The sequence below is a fragment of the Nymphalis io genome, chromosome 23 (genome assembly GCF_905147045.1).
Source record: "Nymphalis io chromosome 23, ilAglIoxx1.1, whole genome shotgun sequence".
Taxonomy (NCBI): Eukaryota; Metazoa; Arthropoda; class Insecta; order Lepidoptera; family Nymphalidae; genus Nymphalis; species Nymphalis io.
The window spans coordinates 2,457,260-2,476,104 of NC_065910.1; the positions used below are offsets into that span (position 1 = coordinate 2,457,260).

General features: G+C 42.1%; 1 protein-coding gene across 1 annotated transcript in view; it reads right to left on the reverse strand.

Moving 5' to 3' along the window:
* LOC126777619 (pikachurin) overlaps nt 1–18,845 on the reverse strand; it is a 197,907-nt gene that overhangs the window by 65,808 nt on the left and 113,254 nt on the right. Inside the window, exons 4-5 of the mRNA XM_050500702.1 lie at nt 4,398–4,768; nt 1,416–1,527 (exon numbers count right to left, since the gene is read on the reverse strand). Of these exons, the coding sequence (XP_050356659.1) occupies nt 1,416–1,527; nt 4,398–4,768 (483 nt within the window). The remainder of the gene's footprint in view (nt 1–1,415; nt 1,528–4,397; nt 4,769–18,845) is intronic.

Below are 18,845 nucleotides of genomic sequence, written 5' to 3' on the forward strand. Positions count from 1 at the left end.
TATTTGGAATTTTGAATAAATCTTCTTTTACATAATAATCTTAGTACGTGTAAATGTAAAAAGTTATAAGTAACCGCCTACTTCAAGACAGAGGGCTAAAATCATTACGTACAATGTTACGTGCCAGTTCGATGTCTTTACTCTTTACCCGACACTTTTTATTCTTGAATTCTAAGTCTTAAGACGTTATAATAAGGTATATATTCGTAAATACATACACGAAACCTACCACGCAATATGTGGCTCTTACAAAACACGATAGCCGAAGAAAAGTTTTAATTGGCTACGAAAGAGACAACTATGCTACGAACGCTACATGACTACGACGTAGCACTTGTGGTTCACGAACTACGAAACTTATATGCAGTTGATCGCGTAGACATGTAATATAAAGTATATTATCTAACACTTCTTGGCCTCTCTAAAAAATATAAATATGAAAAGCAAAACATGTAAATACTATATACATACTTTATATGTTTTCCTTAAATTTTCAACAATGATTTTGGTAGAATTTCGACTATTGGGCTAACACTATGTGTCTTTAATTAAGTCAATTTGATATTGGGGTTCAATAATAATTATAAAATCAATTTAATTAATAATAATAACTGTTAACTTCATACAGTCAAAGTTAAATTGGACTATTCCGAAGTAAATATCGCTTCCATCATTTCAATATGTAGTTGCAGACTAACTTTTTTGTGTAAAATGTTCGTAACCCTTTGATCTAACCACTAAAGGCTGAACTTTGAAACTACTTCTAAATATTTTAACCAATATCCTTTAACTTAAAAGGAAACACATTTCATTAATTATAATATGTTATTGCAAATTTTAATAAAGTGTTTATTAATAGTTTTATAATGAATACAAATTTACATATCTAAACATTTCATTATTAATCCATAATAACTATCCTCGCCGTATTATCATTAAATTGAAATATTATAAGTTGTTATCTAAAGTTGCTTACATAGACTTAAATCTGATCCTAAAAATTTAATATGCAGACCTGCTTGTATATGCAAGTGTTGTTACAGGAAACATATTATTATTATTATTTTGAAACTATTTAGTATATAATGATCACGGCAGCCAATCTCAAAAAAGATTAACCAACATCGCAGGACATTTTATAACGCCCAAGTGCATGCGCAAACAAATGCACTCTGTATTTCACTCTTATCATTCAATGGGACGGCAATCCGACATGACCGGAAAAAGTTCAAGTGTAAGACCAAAGGCTTTACGTGCTTTCCGAGTCACAGGAGTGTACACTTCCAACTTCCAGACTCCAGACTGCTACTGAGATTCTTCGACAGGAATACCCAAATAATTTTATTGACCCAACTTGGGGTTGAGCCGAGGATCTTGGGATCTGGGGCCTTAAAATAAAATTTGGTAAAACTTACTAGGTTTGCATTTAGTGGACAGTAGACAAGAGCATCGGGCGCCGTTGCATGTGTCACAGTCGCAACTCTCCACGGCTGTCGTCCTTTCTGGTGATGACGTACCTCCCGGCACCTTATATGAAGAATAATATTAATTAATTTTATTTTAATGGTCAGTAAGATTTTAGTACCTAAAAATAAATACTTCCATTCCCTATTCTATCCAAGCTACTTGTATCGAAATTAATTAAGTATACTGAACAGTTTGTTAATAATTTTATAGAAATAATTTGGAATTATTTCATATTTCACTGATTTCTATCCTTCACATTTCTTCACGATATTTTTCTTCACCATTAAGCACGAGATAAAAAAACCCAAATAATGCTTAATATAAAAAGTCAGTTATGCTTGCCCGGAGCAATTTTTCATTGAACTAGCATATTTCTATTATTCCACAAACATTGTCATATTATTAAAAGAATCATATTAGAAATAATGAACGAGTCAGAGCCATATTTTTTACGTCAATACTTATATCATATTTATAAGAAATATTACTTCAGAGATATTGCTTTCAAATATATTCATTGGTGTGGAACCAAATGTAAGTAATTTTTTATTTGAATCTTATGCTTAGTAACGCCGGTTACATCGATTGGATCATGAATAACGAAATTTGACCGGCTATTTGGTGGAATGTCGAAATTTGGTAAGATTATTCCCGCTCATAACATACTTGAATTACAATTTTTGATTATTTAAATATAGTAACATAAAATCGTAATATTAAAAATGTTTCTTTAAAAATATTGTAATATCAGACTTCAGAATTTTGAAAACACACATCTTATCTCACTTGTAGAAAACCGACTAACTAAATGTTATAATAAACATAGTAAATTTCACATTTTTTGATAATCAACAGCCAATCGTTGTCCACCGCTGAACATAGGCCTCTCCCAAGGTGCGCCAAAGCTCCCTGTCCTCCGCCTTCCGCATCCAGTTGGTGCCCGCCACCTTCTTAAGGTCGTCGGTCCACCTGGCTGGAGGGCGCCCTACGCTGCGCTTGCCGATTCGCGGTCTCCACTCTAGGACTCGTCTGCTCCAACGGCCATCGGTCCTACGACATACGTGACCAGCCCACTGCCACTTCTGATCTCATTTCTGATCTTATCCTTCAAAGATACTCCGAGCATAGCTCGCTCCATAGCACGTTGAGCGACTTTGAATTTGTGGACTAGTCCCGCAGTTAGTGTCCACGTTTCGGCACCGTATGTCATGGCAGGTAAGACGCATTGGTTGAAGACTTTCGTCTTCAAACAATGCGGTATAGACGACTTGAGGACTTGACGTTGGTTGCCAAATGCTGCCCATCCCAAGCGAATTCTTCGATCGGCTTCCTTCTCGAAGTTGTTCCTACCGACTTGTATTATCTGTCCTAGGTAGGTATATTCACTAACAACTTCGAGAGGTTTCCCCTCGACGTATATCGGTCCCGGCACGACATGCCTATTGAACATGACCTTGGTCTTGTCCAAGTTTATACCGAGACCGACACACTGGTAAGACTCGCCTAGGCTACGCAGCATTTCGGTGAGTTGTTCCAGCGACTCTGCTATGATGACGATTTGCCGACGATGCAAATCGAAGGTGTGAGATGTACTCGCCGTTTACATTGACTTCATACCTAGTCCAATCCAGCGTCTTGAAAACTTCTGCCAACGCGTTGGTGAACAGTTTCGGGGATATTACATCCCCCTGTCTCACCCCTCTGCGCAGTTGGATCGTCTTCGTCTTACAATCCTGGATGTGGACAGTCATTGTAGCGGCGTTGTACAGACATCTCAGTACCTCGATATATCTCCAATCGATATGACATCTCTGCAATGAGTCGAGCACTGCCCAGGTTTCGATGGAGTCGAAGGCTTTCTCGTAGTCCACAAATGCCATACACAGCGGCTGATTGTACTCTTCGTTCTTCTGCACAATCTGCCGAACAGTATGGATGTGGTCCACGGTGCTGTAGCCTGATCGAAAGCCGGCTTGCTCTGGGGGCTGGAACTCGTCAAGTCGTCTAGCGAGACGGTTCGTGACGACTCTTGAGAACAGCTTATACACGTGACTCAGGAGGGAGATTGGTCTGTAGTTTTTCAAGAGGGTTTTATCACCTTTCTTGAAAAACAGTACCACCTCACTCCCGCTCCACGTTTCCGGGGTCTTGCCATGTTGGATGACGGAATTAAAGAGGCTTGCTAGCTCTTTCAGGACCGGAGTCCCGCCTGCCTTAAGCAACTCTGTTGTGATTCCGTCATCTCCCGGAGCTTTGTTGTTTTTAAGCTGTTCTAGAGCCGCCCTAATCTCTCCTTGGTCAACGACCGGGAGCTCCTCGGAGTAATGGCGCATAAGAGGGGCGCGCTGGTCATCAATACTGATTCCCACGGGTTTATCCGATCTTGAAGAGAACAACTGCCCATAAAACCTCTTACTTCTCCGACAATCTCAGGCCTAGAGGTAACGACCCCACCATTTTCAGTTTTAAGTTTTGTCAGACGCGGCCTCCCAAACTTGCGAGCGAACACTTTCGATCCCCGATTTTGCTCAATCGCAGCCTTGATGGCACGGGTATTGGAGCGTCGGAGATCGCGTCGCGTCAGCGTTTTTATTGTTCGTTTTAAGGCCTTATCTGACAAAAACGATGGTAGTTCTCGTCGTTTTCTCACGAGCTCGAGTGTCTCAGCAGGGAGTTTTGGTGCGTTGTCTCTTCTCTGTGGTGGAAAACACTTGCGGGATGTGTTTTGCAGTATTTTGACCAGCGTGTCGGTTCTCTCATCAATGCTGCTTATGGTTTCCAACGCGGTGAATTGATTTTTTGATAATTAAATGTTAAAGAAATAAAAGTGAACAAACTGCCGCCATTGCAAGATTCATATAACACATTACTTCTACTTCCACAATTAGGAGATTGAAACTACAATAAATACATATAAAATTAAAACTTACTTTTTGTTCTAAACTAGGTCCAAGCGTTGTTACTTTAATCTTATTAACTTCAAGCAAAGCATCATTGATTTTATCATCAGCTATGATGTTAATATCTATTTTACTAACTCCGTCCTCGATGAGACTCTTCAGGCCATCCACTTCCTTAGATCTCTCACCCGTAAACGTATAATTAGGCTCATTGACAATGTTTAAGAGAGTTGGCAGTGTTGCTAGTATTTGTATATCGTCGATATGTTTTTCGCTTACATTAGATTTACTAAGTCTATTGGACGGGGCTATTTCTAGTTCTGCTGAGAAAGATACGTCTTTCTGATAGAGGACATCCTCTTGTTTTTCAGTGTTATCCGTTGTTTTGGTTGCGTTTATTTCTGAAACAAAAGAAATATTTTTTTCAATTATTCATAATCACATGCGTATTTAAATATTCTTATTTTAAAATCTAGGTGGCGGGACCGTTTGGATGCGGAAGGCGAAAAACCGGGAGCTTTGGTACATCTTGGGATAGGCTTGTCTCCATCAGTGAATTGCGATTTGCGAGTAATTTATTAATTGATATAAAAAATCCGCGATTTGGAGTATAATTAATGTTTTAAACTCATTTGTGCGTTATATTTTTAACAGTTTAATTTTGGCCACGGCGACCAATCTCGAGACAGATTAGCCAACTACGCAGGAGATATTATAGTGCACAAGTGTGTGCGCAAACGCAGGTGCACTCTTTATCCCCTATCTCTCATAATCCGATGGGACGGCAATCCGACACGACCGGAAAGAGTTCAGGCGTAGGACCAACGGCTTTCCACACTTTAGACACTTTACACACTTCCAACTTCCAAACTCCGGGCTGCTACTGAGAATTTTCTCACAGAAAAATTCAATAACTTTTTATTAGCCCGACCTGGGAATTGAACCCAGGACCTCTAGGTCTGCGGCTTTACATCAAGCCACTAGACCAACGAGGCAATCGAACAATTTAATAAATAATGTTCATTCTAATTTTCCATTTTATTCATATATTTCCTAGATAAAACTCTTGTATTAGTAGTTGTAGCTGCATTTATTTATACACACAGAGCTTTGTATTGTTATAAACTAATACGTGCATAGGCGCTTGGTATGACAAGGCGGTAAAGCACGTACACTATTATTCACGTAGACATAAATTCACTCGAGCACGCGTAATGCAAGACTAACTAGTAATTGTCTAGTTAAGAGCACTACGGTTATTTAATTATTATGTTAATTTTATGTTGAAAATAAACAATTATTTTTACTGAACGGTCTATTTTAGAATAGATTTTCTTTGTGTTAAATGGATTTCGAATTTATTTTTTGCACGCATACAAGAATATTAAGTTATATAGAAATTTAATAGATTTAACGTGTGGGTTAAATCTCGCAATTTAATTTTAAATCAATTATAACCCTTGTCCACGGATTGAGTAAAAATTTACACACTTGCTATTTGTGACGATATAACCTTGTAGACAAAATTATAGATAGATAAAGTTGTTGGATGATTTTTTTATCCTTATGGTCGTTATATATTGCAATAATATTGTATTTAAATTATCTACGAACAGTAATCGTATTTAAAGTAATAATACATGTAAAAATATATTATTCTCGGTATTGCTCATGTAATGAAAATGAAAAATTAAAATGTCGGTATCATTCGATATATGAGATTCCTTTTAACGTACCTAATTGATTCATCTGACATTCGCTTTCAAATATTATCAGCAATGAAAATTCACTGAAAATTTAACGTTTTTTTTTGCATTAAAGTCCGTTTATTGTATTCAAGATATACTCTGTTAAGGCGTTATTTATAAGATGCCAATGAATCAATCAAATTATTCTTTATTCAAGTAGGCTGATAATACTTTGAAATCGTCATTTACATCAAATAATCATCAGAAGGCTACGAATAACGTACAGTGTAAATATTTGAAGTTAACAGATATTTGGAATTTAACAAAAGTTTTTTAAACATCAGTAAAATAATACTACAATCCAATCGAATCGTTTCTTGAATTGAATAATCGTATTTGAATCAGGCCCGGTTTCTGAGGTACTATATTGGCGTTTTACACGTTAGTCAGGCAGCAGATGATGATGAATTGACATTTAACCGACATTTATCTTTTGCACATCTTTGAAGATGTACTCCTGGCCGATGTCAATAACTGTGACCATCCTAAAGAGAGACTAGCTGATCGACAAATTATACACAAGCGGAATCTTTATTTCATCACTCTCACAATCCAATTGGATGTGATAGAAGATGAATAAAGATGGATGGCAAATCTGATAAAACTGGAATGAGTGGGCAGTTTAAAGATTAGGCCAAGGATCAACGGGTTCATGAGCTTTGGTACAGGATTGCACACACTTCCAACTTCTAGACTTAAGACTGCTGTAGGATTGCTGCTGATTATCGGCTCCCGGAGTTTGAACCCTTGGATCGTCTAGGTCTTCGGAATCGCCTCCTGAATACCTAGCTTCTAGACCAAGGATACTTATAGCTGATGATTTAACAAGGAACTTCAGACATCAAGCAACAATCACGTAAACTGCATCATTCATTTGAATCAACTGAATTCGTGACTTGGTTGTAATTTAAATAACGTTTATATTTGAATTACCACTAACCTCAGAGTTAGGACAGTTTCGAATAAATCCAAGCGACGTGACCTTCGCTATCTATTTGGGAAATGGGTCTTTAAATAGGTAAAAGGTAATAAGGTTTGTTTACGGTAACAAATGAATATATAATAAGAAAAAAATACTTTAGTAAAGAATCAGAAATGTTATAATATACTTTTATTTGAAAGAAAATTATATTCTAAAGGAATATATTTTTTTTGTAAAATAACATATATAACGTTTATTTTTTCAAATATTGATTGAATTAAAAATATATCTTAATTATATTTTATAAATAAAGCATAAACTGGTAGTAGGGCTTTGTGCAAACTTGTCTGGGTAGGTACCACCCACTATTATATATAGATATTCTACCGCTAAATAGCAGTACTTGGTATTGTTGTGTTCCGGTTTGAAGGATGAGTGAGCCAGTGTAATTACAGGCACAAAGGACATAACATCTTAGTTCCCAATATTGATGGCGCATTGGTGATGTAAGCATTGGTTAACATTTCTTATAATGCCAATGTCTATGGGCGTTGGTGACCACTTACCATCAGGTGGCCCATATGCTCGTCTGCCTTCCTATTCTATAAAAAATATGCTTCTCTTTGCTTTAGGGACCACATAATAAGAAGCTATACAGAATAACATATATGTAATATATATACATATATATTTGTGATTATAATTCATCTCGTGCTTTACGGTGAAGGAAAATATCGTGAGGAAACCTGCATGTGTCTAATTTCACTGAATTCTGCCACATGTGAATTCTACCAACCCGCATTGGAGCAGCGTGGTGGAATAAGCTTCAAACCTTCTCCTTAAAAAGAGTAGAGGAGGCCTTTAGCCTAGCAGTGGGACATTCACAGGCTGTTACGATACGGTATATACATATATAGTAAAATAGACGGAAGGACAAATGGCATGATACACAGTGACTTAGATATTCACACTGTAAGAAATATTAACCATCTCTTACATCGCCAATGCACGATCAAAAGTCAAGACTGTACCCTAATAATATGAAAGTTCTATATAAATTGGAAAAACAATCTAATATAAGACCAATATATTTTATATACAATAAATAATTTTGTACACAAAACCTCCATCTCAGCGATTTCGGTCGCGACGGCCATTCAATAAAATCACCAATATAAATAATTTATTCAAAGAGGAATTACACAAAATGAAACGAATAATATAATATTGATTTATAATTATACCACATGAAATACAAGTATACTACAAAATGTAAATAATCTTTAGTTAAATAGGCTTTTACGAGTGCAAGTACAATACCGCGACCGCTACCTTGGTCGGGCCTAGCGGGCTTGCTGGTAACTGGGGGCCTTTTTTTGGAGCAGACGAGTCCTAGAGTGGAGACCGCGAATCGGCAAGCGCAGCGTAGGGCGCCCTCCAGCCAGGTGGACCGACGACCTTAAGAAGGGGGCGGGCACCAACTGGATGCGGAAGGCGGAGGACAGGGAGCCTTGGCGCACCTTGGGAGAGGCCTATGTTCAGCAGTGGACAACGATTGGCTGTTGATTGATTGATTGAGTGCAAGTAGTTATGCATTGTAAATTTTTTTTTTTATATGCCCCGGCCGAGCAAGCAGCTCAGAATGTCCAAGATGCTGAAGAAAAATTAAATACATTGAGAGCTACACTCATGCAGAAGGAAAATAGTTTGAAAAATTTACAAACTATCAAACCAAATTTTGATACAGCAAATAATTTATTGCATGAAATAATGAAGCTTACTGAGAGTTTAAGGGATTATGAAAATGGTGACTTGGATTCAGATAGCAAAGAAGGAGAATTAGATGTCCTTAATACTGAAGTAAGCGAACTTGAGGCTCAGCTGGCTGAGATCAAGGCTGCTAGAGAAGAAGCCAGTAAAAAAAGACAAGAGAGTCACGCTAAACGACAGCAAGAGAAGACATTGGCACAGAGCAATCTCCGTGAAGCAGAGGAGAAAGACAGGAAGTGTAATGAAAGATGTAAGAAAGCAATGCAACGAATTCTCGAAATAAAGGACTTGACCACAAAGTATGAGCACAAAAAGGCAGAAGGCGTAGAAGAGCTGACAGAAATTAAGGAAAATTTTACTGTCAATTTAAAGTCTACAGAAGAAGCTCTACTGAAGAAAGCATTAGAGTCTTAGGAAAGGATTGAAGACAAACTAAGGAATAGAAAGATCTGAATTGACATGTAACAATTTAGCCTCTCTAGGTTATTATTTAACCTGCCGTGCCGTGCCGTGCCGTGGAGTACCGGCTTAGAATAGTACTCCCCCAATCTCATCCCGTAAGTGTCGTAAGAGGCGACTGAGGGACGGGGAAAAGGGGGGATGGGCAGCAGCGTCCCCCCTCCCATAAACATCTTACCCCCCTACTGCGCTCGCCAACACGCCTGCCCAGCGCGGCGAGTATGGGCAAACCCCTCCATTAATGGCAGATGCGCCCAAAAAAAGGCCCCCAGTTACCGGCAAGCCCGCTAGGCCCGACCAAGGTAGCGGTCGCGGTATCGGCAGGGCAGGGGGTGCTAAGAATCACCGGTTCACGGCAGGCTACCGTATAAAACGACTGAACATGGCAACGTATAATGGACGCTCGATGAGGCTGGACCATCACCTCGCCGAATTAGAAGTAGAGTTAAGTCATATAAACTGGCATATACTGGGGTTATCTGAAGTCCGAAGACAGGGGGAGGACACGATAACTCTAGAGTCCGGTAACTTACTCTACTTCCGCGAAGGTGATAACCTCTCCCAGGGTGGTGTCGGTTTTCTAGTCAAAAAGGATCTCATTAGCAGTATTGTGGAAATCAGTAGTGTGTCAAACCGGGTAGCGTACCTTGTCCTAAAACTTTCCGACAGGTACTCCCTGAAGGTCGTACAGGTATATGCGCCAACTTCGACATACTCTGATGATGTGGTCGAAGCGATGTACGAGGACATCGGAAAGGCCCTCAACGACACCTCGAAGGCCCACTACAATGTTGTTATGGGAGACTTTAATGCTAAAGTGGGAGTACAAGATAGCGGTGAATCGAAAGTCGGACCTTACGGCTTGGGCTGCAGAAATCACAGGGGGCAAATGCTGGTAAACTTTCTCGAAGCGCAGGGGCTTTTTTTGATGAATTCTTTCTTTCAAAAGAAGCCTCAGAGGAGGTGGACCTGGCGAAGCCCCGATAACGTGACAAGGAACGAGATAGACTTTATCATTTCGAATAAAAGGCACATATTTAGAGATGTTTCAGTGATCAACAGGTTTAATACCGGAAGTGATCACCGCTTGGTTCGAGGCACTCTAAATATCAACTTAAAAGCCGAAAGATCGAGAATGATGAGGTCTACTCTCCGACCTACCATGCTCCAAGCTGCTCAAGGCTCCGAAAAGTTCCAAATGGAACTTCAAAATCTATTCACCGCGTTGGAAACCATAAGCAGCATTGATGAGAGAACCGACACGCTGGTCAAAATACTGCAAAACACATCCCGCAAGTGTTTTCCGCCACAGAGAAGAGACAACGCACCAAAACTCTCTGCTGAGACACTCGAGCTCATGAGAAAACGACGAGAACTACCATCGTTTTTGTCAGATAAGGCCTTAAATCGAATAATAAAAACGCTGACGCGACGCGATCTCCGGCGCTCCAATACCCGTGCCATCAAAGCTGCGATTGAGCAAAATCGGGGATCGAAAGTGTTCGCTCGCAAGTTTGGGAGGCCGCGTCTGACAAAACTTAAAACTGAAAATGGTGGGGTCGTTACCTCTAGAGGTAACGACCCCACCATTTTCAGTTTTAAGTTTCAGGCCTAGGCCTGAGATTGTCGGAGAAGTAGAGAGGTTTTATGGGCAGTTGTTCTCTTCAAGATCGGATAAACCCGTGGGAATCAGTATTGATGACCAGCGCGCCCCTCTTATGCGCCATTACTCCGAGGAGCTCCCGGTCGTTGACCAAGGAGAGATTAGGGCGGCTCTAGAACAGCTTAAAAACAACAAAGCTCCGGGAGATGACGGAATCACAACAGAGTTGCTTAAGGCAGGCGGGACTCCGGTCCTGAAAGAGCTAGCAAGCCTCTTTAATTCCGTCATCCAACATGGCAAGACCCCGGAAACGTGGAGCGGGAGTGAGGTGGTACTGTTTTTCAAGAAAGGTGATAAAACCCTCTTGAAAAACTACAGACCAATCTCCCTCCTGAGTCACGTGTATAAGCTGTTCTCAAGAGTCGTCACGAACCGTCTCGCCAGACGACTTGACGAGTTCCAGCCCCCAGAGCAAGCCGGCTTTCGATCAGGCTACAGCACCGTGGACCACATCCATACTGTTCGGCAGATTGTGCAGAAGACCGAAGAGTACAATCAGCCGCTGTGTATGGCATATGTGGACTACGAGAAAGCCTTCGACTCCATCGAAACCTGGGCAGTGCTCGACTCATTGCAGAGATGTCATATCGATTGGAGATATATCGAGGTACTAAGATGTCTGTACAACGCCGCTACAATGACTGTCCACATCCAGGACTGTAAGACGAAGGCGATCCAACTGCGCAGAGGGGTGAGACAGGGGGATGTAATATCCCCGAAACTGTTCACCAACGCGTTGGAAGACGTTTTCAAAACGCTGGATTGGACTAGGTATGGAGTCAATGTAAACGGCGAGTACATCTCACACCTTCGATTTGCCGACGATATCGTCATCATAGCAGAGTCGCTGGAACAACTCACCGAAATGCTGCGTAGCCTAGGCGAGTCTTCCCGGCGTGTCGGTCTCGGTATGAACTTGGACAAGACCAAGGTCATGTTCAATAGGCATGTCGTGCCGGGACCGATATACGTCGAGGGGAAACCTCTCGAAGTTGTTAGTGAATATACCTACCTAGGACAGATAATACAAGTCGGTAGGAACAACTTCGAGAAGGAAGCCGATCGAAGAATTCGCTTGGGATGGGCAGCATTTGGCAACCTTCGTCAAGTCCTCAAGTCGTCTATACCGCAATGTTTGAAGACGAAAGTCTTCAACCAATGCGTCTTACCTGCCATGACATACGGTGCCGAAACGTGGACACTAACTGCGGGACTAGTCCACAAATTCAAAGTCGCTCAGCGTGCTATGGAGCGAGCTATGCTCGGAGTATCTTTGAAGGATAAGATCAGAAATGAGATTATCCGGAAAAGAACCGGAGTCACCGACATAGCTTGCAAAATTAGCAGGCTGAAGTGGCAGTGGGCTGGTCACGTATGTCGTAGGACCGATGGCCGTTGGAGCAGACGAGTCCTAGAGTGTAGACCGCGAATCGGCAAGTGCAGCGTAGGGCGCCCTCCAGCCAGGTGGACCGACGACCTTAAGAAGGTGGCGGGCACCAACTGGATGCGGAAGGCGGAGGACAGGGAGCTTTGGCGCACCTTGGGAGAGGCCTATGTTCAGCAGTGGACAACGATTGGCTGTTGATTGATTGATATGCCCCGGGATGGCAAATGACTCTACTCCACCTGATGGTAAGTGGTAGTAGAGTCCAAACGCGACGACGGCCAGTACAGTCGGGAAGAATGTTCTGTACTAGCCGTCCCCGCCTTGCCGGCCCGCAAGATGCCTCTTCACGCCTCGTTTGAAGGAACCCGGGTTGTAAGAGGAGGGGAACACGTGAGCTGGTAAGGAATTCCATTCTTTGGTAGTGCGACAAAGAAAGTAGTTGCCAAATTTCTTTGTGCGCGATGGAATTGATGTCACAGTTAGGCGGTGACATCGAGAACCAGCTCGCGTGGACTTAAGAAGGAAGGGGGAAGCGGGAATTAGAGAGAATAACTCCTCAGAGCACTCGCCGTGATACAGACGATAGAAAGCGCTCAGTGCTGCTATCTCGCGACGCAATTGTAAAGGTTCAAGGGTGTTTGTGACCTTTACGTCGCCAATAATGCGTACTGCACGTCGCTGCAACCGGTCCAAGGCCTCCATTAGGTACTTAGCGGAGCCATCCCAAAGGTGCGAGCAATATTCAACGCAAGACCGTACCTGTGTTTTGTATAACAGGCACAGTTGTTGTGGCGTGAAAAAACGCCGCACCTTGTTCAGAACTCCGAGTTTTCGTGAAGCTGTTTTTATAATAGCCTCGATGTAATCCCTTGGACTAAGGTCGCAGCGAACGTCCATCCCCAGCATGGCGATTTTGCTTTGTATCATCAGCGGTGTGCCACAGAGGGAGGGATGAGGGTAAAATGGTGACTTTTTCGCTGTGAGAGCGCACACCTGTGTTTTCTTGGCATTAAACTCAACAAGATTATCAGAACCCCATTTGGCGATGAGCTCTAATGTCCTATCGAGTTCAATGACAAGATTCTCCCGCCTCTCCTCAGTTTCCGCCCGCCCAGCCACTGCGCGTCCGTGGTATCCACCATGCACTGTACTATCATCTGCATAGCAATGTATGTTCCCAAGAGAGAGCATATCATTGATATGCAAAAGAAAGAGTGTGGGAAATAGCACAGATCCCTGGGGGACGCCAGCATTCACTACATAGAATTGTGAAGCGCAACCATCTACTAAAACACGAAGGCTACGCTTGTGTAGGAAGCTGGCAATCCAGGTGCATAGCTGAGCAGGCAGACCATATGCCGGTAGCTTGGAGAGAAGACTTCTGCGCCAGACCCTGTCGAAAGCCTTGGAGATATCGAGGCTGACAGCCAACGATTCTCCATGCTTGTCGATAGCTTTACCCCAGAGGTGCGTTACGTACGCTAGAAGATCACCTGTGGACCGTTTTGGTCGAAACCCGTACTGACGATCATTAATTAGGCAGTGATCTTCTAGGAAATGGATCAGTTGGTTGTTTAAAATCCGTTCCATCACCTTACAAAGTACTGAGGTGATAGCTATTGGCCGATAATTTGCCGGGTCAGACCGATCCTCTTTTTTGGGAACCGCTTGCACATTAGCTCTTCTCCAAGCCTCCGGCACACATCCCGAAGAGAGAGAAAGTTGGAACAGGCGCGTTAACACAGGAGACAGCTCCACCGCGCACTTCTTCAGCACAATGGCTGGTATTCCATCGGGACCGCTAGCTTTCCGTATATCGAGTGATTGCAGATCCGCACGCACATCACGTTGCCTGATTTTGATGTCAGGCATCGTGTGGCCACATGAAGGTATTGTTGGTGGCTGCGCACTACAATCATCGATCACAGAGTTGTCAGCAAAGAGTTTAGCCAGGAGGTCGGCTTTCTCCTGCGGACTGTGAGCTAGCGATCCGTCCGGACTTCTGAGCGGTGGCAGCGAAGGTTGGCAGAAATTGTTTTGCACAGACTTGGTCAGACGCCAGAAGCTACGGGAGCCCCTAGGATGCGAAATAAGGTCATGACCAATCTGTACAATGCGCTGTGCATCCGCTCTCGTGTATGCCTTCCTACAGGACTTGGAATTTTTATTGTAGTTTTCTTTCAGTGAGTCAATGTTAGATGCCCCGCTAATGCAGCCGTTGATCCACGCGCGATATGCCGCCTGCTTAGATGATACAGCGTCGGCACATTCACGCGTGAACCAACGTGATCTGAGCTAGGAATGTAGTATTCCATTCCTAACATGATCTCATCAGCAACAGCAGCGGCACTAGCTGTCGGGTCATTCCCACTGAAGCAACGTTCCTTCCAAGGGACTGACGCATAGTAATCGCGCATACCGTCCCAATCTGCCGACTTATAGTGCCAAACGCGACGTTTGCATACCGCTGATGGCGGCAGCTTGGCCTGTGGCACTTTGGCAGATATAAGGCCGTGATCCGAAGAACCAAGTAGAGCTTGAACCACAACCTGATATTCCACCGGGTGAGAAGTCAGCAGAAGATCCAGTAGAGAAGGCGCTTGCCCATCAATGTCTGGGATCCTGGTGGGCTGATCAACCAGTTGGGTCAAGTCTACTGTCTTACTGGTGGTAGAGCTTTGTGCAAGCTCGTCTGGGTAGGTACCACCCACTCATCAGATATTCTACCGCAAAACAGCAATACTTGATATTGTTGTGTTCCGGTTTGAAGGGTGAGTGAGCCAGTGTAATTACAGGCACAAGGGACATAAAATCTTAGTTCCCAAGGTTGGTGGCGCATTGGATATGTAAGCGTTGGTTGACATTTCTTACAATGCCAATGTCTAAGAGCGTTGGTGACCACTTACCATCAGGTGGCCCATATGCTCGTCCGCCTTCCTATTCTATAAAAAAAAAAAAGTCGTGTGTGAGAGCAAAAGCATGAGCAGTTCTTCCAGCATGGTCAGTTTTGAGGGATATCAACCAGGATTCGTGGTGAGCATTAAAATCCCCCAAAAACACCAATTCCGCGTTAGGAAACTGCTCTTGCGCAGCATCTGCCACCCGACTAAGATGGTCGAATAATCGGCTTGTCTCCAAGTCACCATTGTGGGATCTGTAGAGGCACACGTAGACTCGACTCTGACGAACCAGGTCCACACGTACCACCAACATGGAGAAGGAGGGGTCCTCCAAGCAGCGCAATCGGTGACAACAAACATCCGCCCTGACGAACAAGCATACTCCGGCTTTCGCTTTAAAAGATTCTTCAAGCATGTAGCCGGGATAGTTAAGGTAGCTGGTGTCGGCAGGGCGGAGTATTTGCGTCTCCGTGAGAAACAACATTGCTGGCCGTGCTGTCTCGAGATGGTGGTGGACAGCGTTGAGGTTAGCGTGGAGTCCTCGGATGTTAGAGAACTCGACCTTAAACAGCGTGGGTATGGTGGGGGTGTGCACCGCAGAACGACCGTTATTTCTTATTTGCGCTACCATTTGGAAAAAATTAGGAAAAGAGACGTGAAGCGAGCGACGTATTGCCACGATAGGGATGGGCAAAGTATGGAGGCGTGTTTTCCCAAATGTTTGCCAAAAAGGAAAATATACTGATCCGCCGGACGGAAGGGCCCCCGAACCCCCCCGGAAGTGGCCGCCGGGACCCCACCTTCCGGTCACCAACCGGCACGACGGTCCACCCCGAGATTATGCGTGGCCTGGTGGGGCAGCCTCGCGAGCTGGTTAGGCACACTCGGGCCCCTGTACTATGCCACGGGCGGCCAGCGGAACAGCCGTTTCTTCGGGTCTCCCTGTCCGGCAGGTCAATACAGTTTCCCCCGGCATTGGTTCAACAGCCGTCTCCACTGGACCAACACCCATCGCGGCAATACTCGCTCGGGCACTGGCTGTACGCTGGCTGACCTCGAAACGCGTCTGCAAGCCACTTCACGAGTTTTTCACCATGCGTACGGTGGTAACAAGCCAGGCGGATGTTAGCATCCTACCACCAGATGAGCAGATGGTCGCTCAGATATCCCTTAGTTGCCTCTTACGACACCCATGGGAAAGAGAAGGGCAGTGAAATGTATTCTTTCTCCGTCACTGCACGGAAAAAAGATTAATTAAATGTCATTAGCTACCACCGATTCGGAATGTAAATATTACCGAGAGGTAGTTATTTACTAGGTCGTAGGGCTTTGTGCAAGCTCGTCTAAGTAGGTAACCTACTCATCAGATATTCTACCGCTAAACAGCAATACTTAGAATTATTGTGCTGCGGTTTAAAGACCAGTACGCCAATGTTATTATAGGCACGAGGAACAAAACATCTTAGTTTACAATGCCGATGTGAGAGACGGTTAATATTTCTTTCACTGCCAATGTCTAAATGTTGTGGTGACCACTTACCACGAAGAGGCCGACATTTGCACGTCCACCGTCCATCCGTTGTATAAAAAAAGGTTTCGTGACGTAACTTAATGAATACGCTTTACCATATTTTTAGGATTTTGTATATTCCACAGAAAAAAATAAATTCTTATACCATGTCTCATTCCTGTCTGTCAATCTGCTTATCAATTATCGGAAGTTAAGTGAATGAATCACATTTGTATTTCATAAAAAAACCGATGACAATATTATTGTCACTTGTGTAAAAATCAAAAAGTATACTAATAAATAAATATGAGTCCCTGAATATGGTGCAAACAAGTGCACAAAGAACTTCTTTCATCAAACAGTCCACTTGACTTAGTGTTGTGCTTAAAGTACCGCAGCCTGAATTAAAGTATTACACAACTGCCAGTAATCACATTATTAAAAGTTACTAATTTAAACAAATCAATTCACTAACAACTAGCTCTCATGAAGTCATCCACTCAAACACCTGGCACGAATAATTCGCTGTGCACGCCTGTCACATCCCATTCAGCGATAAAAGCACTTGAAGCGCTCGCGCGAAGCCTCAAGCGCTGCGCTTATGCTGATTTGAAAAGAGAGCAATGCTCTTCGTTTACACGCTTCTACTCGGATTTATTAATGTTATTCATTTTGTAATATTTTCTGTCTCTTTCGTATAAAACCGTTACAAATATAAAATTTGCTTAAGATAGTATCTATTAAAGTAAACAAGTTATTTATAAGATAAAGTTAATTTATTATTTATTACTTATATATATTACCATTTGATGTTTTTGTTATTATCGTTAAGTCATTTTATCATTCGAAATTAATTCCAAATTCCATCAAAATCGGTTAAGTGTTTTAACTGTAAAGGCGTAAAAGACGGAGAGAGTTACTTTCGCATTATAATATTAGTATAGATCATTAGAGCACAGAACATACAGCTAATTAAAATCGTGGAGATGCAGCTTTACCATTACAATATTTACAGGCAACCTTTATGACAGAAATTTAACTATACTAATTGAAAAAATAGAGTAGTGCCCATTGTATTTATAAGCAAAGTTTAAAATGTTTACCGTATATATATTCTACCAGTTCTCCTGACCCCAGTGGCAGCAAAAGACGGCATACATAAAATCGTCCATATATATTTCTTATTATTACATATGTTTACTATTTCTCATTCTATGGATTTCGTATGTTTTAAAATGGTTTAAATGTAAATGTAGACATACTCGCTTATTAGTGAAATGTCTCAAGTGTGTAGTAAGTTGATCTCAGAGTCTTTATACTCGAGAAATTCCGTTCACCAACTTCGTGAATTTTAGCTTTACGTCGGACGTCTATAGAAAATTGAATAAAGCAACTTTCCGCGATAGATTCAATTTATCGTTTTATTTTGAACAACTAGTTTTTTATAGATTTTGTTCTATTAAATATCGATAGAAATAATTATATGGAAATGATAATATAATATTTTTTTGATTGTTATATCAATAATAAATAATGTATGTAAGTCAAGATTCGATCACTAATAAGAAAGATGACTCCATGACCAGAACATTGTGGGTATAAGCCCGACAAGCTTCGCAGAAGAAGGCCGCGTAGCGGTAGCCTCAGAATAGTGCCTTCGGCACCGTAATTGTCACCGTGGCTAGGGGGTCTCTGTTCCCCGAGAACCCCTAGGAATTAGAGCTTCGAAGAGCCATACCAACACCCAAAGAGAAGGAACTGATTTTTAGTTCTTAGACTTCGACGAGTCCCACTTTTACCACGTGGGGTAAACACGTAAATAAAAAAAAAGATTAGGGCACGTTTTAAATGGATAAAAGAGGTTGCGTTGGAAAAATATCCGATATCAAAATAAAGTGGCTACCCGTGCATGATATACGGCGATAGATGACATTTGATCAATAGCTGTTTCTAAATTTAGAATCTCGCTACGTATATTATAAGTTCGTGGAAAGGTTAAGAAACCTTTAACTTTTATAAAGACAAATAAAAATATTTGAAACGTATTTTTTCTTTTTCCGTTACATACTAAAAATATACTTAATAATAATAAGCAAACAAACTCACTTTCACATTGATA